General features: G+C 51.3%; 1 protein-coding gene across 1 annotated transcript in view; it reads right to left on the bottom strand.

Moving 5' to 3' along the window:
* The window catches only part of LOC139667967 (atrial natriuretic peptide receptor 1-like), a gene marked incomplete at its 5' end in the record, with an annotated part of 27396 nt that overhangs the window by 3547 nt on the left and 18849 nt on the right, over window positions 1–5000 (bottom strand). The window contains 2 exon segments of the mRNA XM_071547438.1: window positions 535–658; window positions 2378–2524. Coding sequence (XP_071403539.1) covers window positions 535–658; window positions 2378–2524 — 271 coding nt within the window.

Here is a 5000-nt window from a genome sequence, read left to right as displayed (position 1 = left end):
TTCTACTGGGTTCCACTGACCTGCAGCTGGGTTCTACTGGGTTCTACTGGGTTCCACTGACCTGCAGCTGGGTTCTACTGGGTTCCACTGACCTGCAGCTGGGTTCTGCTGGGTTCTACTGGGTTCCACTGACCTGCAGCTGGGTTCTACTGGGTTCCACTGACCTGCAGCTGGGTTCTACTGGGTTCTACTGGGTTCCACTGACCTGCAGCTGGGTTCTACAGGGTTCTACTGGGTTCCACTGACCTGCAGCTGGGTTCTACTGGGTTCTACTGGGTTCCACTGACCTGCAGCTGAGTTCTACTGGGTTCCACTGACCTGCAGCTGGGTTCTACAGGGTTCTACTGGGTTCCACTGACCTGCAGCTGGGTTCTACTGGGTTCTACTGGGTTCCACTGACCTGCAGCTGGGTTCTACTGGGTTCCACTGACCTGCAGCTGGGTTCTACTGGGTTCCACTGACCTGCAGCTGGGTTCTACTGGGTTCCACTGACCTCCAGCTGGGTTCTACTGGGTTCTACTGGGTTCCACTGACCTGCAGTGGCGTGCTCTCAGCAGACAGAGCGGTGAAACCCACGATGTCACTGAAGTAAATGGTCACAGAGTCAAAAGCTTCAGCCTGAACCGTCTCTCCTCGCTTCAGCTGCTCTGCTACTGAGCTGCAACACACACACACACACACACAGAGAAACACACACACACACACACACACACACACACACACACACACACACACACACACACAGAGAGAAACACACACACACACACACACACACAGAGAAACACACACACACACACACACACACACAGAGAGAGAAACACACACACACACACACACACACACACACACACACACACACACACACACACACACACAGAGAAACACACACACACACACACACACTGATTCACAGTTTGGTCACATAGACTTCTGTTTCGCTGACTGTGTGAAGAGTTCTGACCATGTGACTTCAGTTTGACCATGTGACTTCAGTTTGACCATGTGACTTCAGTTTGACCATGTGACTTCAGTTTGACCATGTGACTTCAGTTTGACCATGTGACTTCAGTTTTGACCATGTGACTTCAGTTTGACCAATGCATGTTAGCAATCGAAAAAAACTGTAAAGTAGCACTAGTAGTATTTGTAGTGTGGTTGTAGTACTGTGTAGTACTCCGTGTTTAGTACTGCAGTACTCACTATGGTAGTATCTGCTAGAGCAGGTAACAGCAGTACTGTGTAGTAGTGTGTAGTACTGCAGTAGTACTCACTGGGGCAGGATCTGGTACAGCAGTACTGTGTAGTACTGTGTAGTACTGTGTAGTACTCACTGGGGCAGGATCTGGTACAGCAGTACTGTGTAGTACTGTGTAGTACTGTGTAGTACTGTGTAGTACTCACTGGGGCAGGATCTGGTACAGCAGTACTGTGTAGTACTGTGTAGTACTGTGTAGTACTCACTGGGGCAGGATCTGGTACAGCAGCACTGTGTAGTACTGTGTAGTATTGTGTAGTACTGTGTAGTACTCACTGGGGCAGGATCTGGTACAGCAGTACTGTGTAGTACTGTGTAGTACTGTGTAGTACTGTGCAGTACTGCAGTAGTACTCACTGGGGCAGGATCTGGTACAGCAGTACTGTGTAGTACTGTGTAGTACTGTGTAGTACTGCAGTAGTACTCACTGGGGCAGGATCTGGTACAGCAGTACTGTGTAGTACTGTGTAGTACTGCAGTACTCACTGGGGCAGGATCTGGTACAGCAGTACTGTGTAGTACTGTGTAGTAGTGTGTAGTACTGCAGTAGTACTCACTGGGGCAGGATCTGGTACAGCAGTACTGTGTAGTACTGTGTAGTACTGTGTAGTACTGCAGTAGTACTCACTGGGGCAGGATCTGGTACAGCAGTACTGTGTAGTACTGTGTAGTACTGTGCAGTACTGCAGTAGTACTCACTGAGGCAGGATCTGGTACAGCAGTACTGTGTAGTACTGTGTAGTACTGTGTAGTACTGCAGTAGTACTCACTGGGGCAGGATCTGGTACAGCAGTACTGTGTAGTACTGTGTAGTACTGTGTAGTAGTGTGTAGTACTGCAGTAGTACTCACTGGGGCAGGATCTGGTACAGCAGTACTGTGTAGTACTGTGTAGTACTGTGCAGTACTGCAGTAGTACTCACTGGGGCAGGATCTGGTACAGCAGTACTGTGTAGTACTGTGTAGTACTGTGTAGTAGTGTGTAGTACTGCAGTAGTACTCACTGGGGCAGGATCTGGTACAGCAGTACTGTGTAGTACTGTGTAGTACTGCAGTACTCACTGGGGCAGGATCTGGTACAGCAGTACTGTGTAGTACTGTGCAGTACTGCAGTAGTACTCACTGGGGCAGGATCTGGTACAGCAGGGCCTCAGCCTTGCGTTTCTCCTCATGATAAGCCTGAGTCCGCTCCTCCACCAGCTCCTCCAGGTTGTTGGCGTACTGCTCCATCCGGGACAGAAGGTTGTCCAGGATGTTAGAGCCATAACCCCTGAGAGACAGACAGGTGGAGAGACAGACAGGTGGAGAGAGAGACAGGTGGAGGGAGAGACAGACAGGTGGAGGGAGAGACAGACAGGTGGAGAGACAGACAGGTGGAGAGAGAGACAGACAGGTGGAGGGAGAGACAGACAGGTGGAGGGAGAGACAGGTGGAGAGAGAGACAGACAGGTGGAGGGAGAGACAGACAGGTGGAGAGACAGACAGGTGGAGAGAGAGACAGACAGGTGGAGGGAGAGACAGACAGGTGGAGAGACAGACAGGTGGAGAGAGAGACAGACAGGTGGAGGGAGAGACAGGTGGAGGGAGAGACAGACAGGTGGAGAGACAGACAGGTGGAGAGAGAGACAGACAGGTGGAGGGAGAGACAGGTGGAGGGAGAGACAGGTGGAGAGAGAGAGACAGACAGGTGGAGAGAGAGACAGACAGGTGGAGGGAGACAGACAGGTGGAGAGACAGACAGGTGGAGGGAGAGACAGGTGGAGGGAGAGACAGACAGGTGGAGAGACAGACAGGTGGAGGGAGAGACAGGTGGAGGGAGAGACAGAAAGGTGGAGAGACAGACAGGTGGAGGGAGAGACAGACAGGTGGAGAGACAGACAGGTGGAGGGAGAGACAGGTGGAGAGACAGACAGGTGGAGAGAGAGACAGGTGGAGAGAAGGACAGGTGGAGGGAGAGACAGGTGGAGGGTGAGACAGGTGGAGAGAGAGACAGGTGGAGGGAGAGACAGGTGGAGGGAGAGACAGGTGGAGGGAGAGACAGACAGGTGGAGAGACAGACAGGTGGAGAGAGAGAGACAGACAGGTGGAGGGAGAGACAGGTGGAGGGAGAGACAGGTGGAGAGAGAGACAGACAGGTGGAGGGAGAGACAGGTGGAGGGAGAGACAGACAGGTGGAGAGACAGACAGGTGGAGGGAGAGACAGGTGGAGGGAGAGACAGACAGGTGGAGAGACAGACAGGTGGAGGGAGAGACAGGTGGAGGGAGAGACAGACAGGTGGAGGGAGAGACAGACAGGTGGAGAGACAGACAGGTGGAGGGAGAGACAGGTGGAGAGACAGACAGGTGGAGAGAAGGACAGGTGGAGGGAGAGACAGGTGGAGGGTGAGACAGGTGGAGAGAGAGACAGGTGGAGGGAGAGACAGGTGGAGGGAGAGAGACAGGTGGAGAGACAGACAGGTGGAGGGAAAGACAGGTGGAGAGAAGGACAGGTGGAGGGACAGACAGGTGGAGAGAGAGACAGGTGGAGAGACAGACAGACAGACAGACAGACAAAGAAAGTAAATCTTAAAGAAAGTGTCCTCAGGTCTGTAAATGTAAGAAAGTGAGACAGATAGCAAGTCTTTCATCTACATTTAACTAGTCAGTGGACCTGTCTGTCTGTCAGCCTGTCTGTCTCTCTACCTGTCTGTCTACCTGTGTTGTTTCCTCAGCAGTAGTTTGACAGTGTGGAAGTCTGTCTACCTGTCTGTCTCTCTACCTGTCTGTCTACCTGTCTGTCTACCTGTGTTGTTTCCTCAGCAGTAGTTTGACAGTGTGGAAGTCTGTCCACCTGTCTGTCTCTCTACCTGTCTGTCTCTCTACCTGTCTGTCTACCTGTGTTGTTTCCTCAGCAGTAGTTTGACAGTGTGGAAGTCTGTCTACCTGTCTGTCTGTCTACCTGTCTGTCTCTCTACCTGTCTGTCTACCTGTGTTGTTTCCTCAGCAGTAGTTTGACAGTGTGGAAGTCTGTCTACCTGTCTGTCTGTCTACCTGTCTGTCTCTCTACCTGTCTGTCTACCTGTGTTGTTTCCTCAGCAGTAGTTTGACAGTGTGGAAGTCTGTCTACCTGTCTGTCTCTCTACCTGTCTGTCTACCTGTGTTGTTTCCTCAGCAGTAGTTTGACAGTGTGGAAGTCTGTCTACCTGTCTGTCTCTCTACCTGTCTGTCTACCTGTGTTGTTTCCTCAGCAGTAGTTTGACAGTGTGGAAGTCTGTCTACCTGTCTGTCTCTCTACCTGTCTGTCTACCTGTGTTGTTTCCTCAGCAGTAGTTTGACAGTGTGGAAGTCTGTCTACCTGTCTGTCTCTCTACCTGTCTGTCTACCTGTGTTGTTTCCTCAGCAGTAGTTTGACAGTGTGGAAGTCTGTCTACCTGTCTGTCTCTCTACCTGTCTGTCTACCTGTGTTGTTTCCTCAGCAGTAGTTTGACAGTGTGGAAGTCTGTCTACCTGTCTGTCTGTCTACCTGTCTGTCTCTCTACCTGTCTGTCTACCTGTGTTGTTTCCTCAGCAGTAGTTTGACAGTGTGGAAGTCTGTCTACCTGTCTGTCTGTCTACCTGTCTGTCTCTCTACCTGTCTGTCTACCTGTGTTGTTTCCTCAGCAGTAGTTTGACAGTGTGGAAGTCTGTCTACCTGTCTGTCTCTCTACCTGTCTGTCTACCTGTGTTGTTTCCTCAGCAGTAGTTTGACAGTGTGGAAGTCTGTCTAC

This window comes from Centroberyx affinis, unplaced genomic scaffold (assembly GCF_046629955.1).
Source record: "Centroberyx affinis isolate AG114_WGS23_722 - 3 ecotype Tasmania unplaced genomic scaffold, CSIRO-AGI_Caff_v1 ptg005914l_1, whole genome shotgun sequence".
Lineage (NCBI taxonomy): Eukaryota > Metazoa > Chordata > Actinopteri > Beryciformes > Berycidae > Centroberyx > Centroberyx affinis.
Note: the sequence above shows the minus strand (reverse complement) of the source record. Positions and strands in the feature narration are given on the sequence as shown.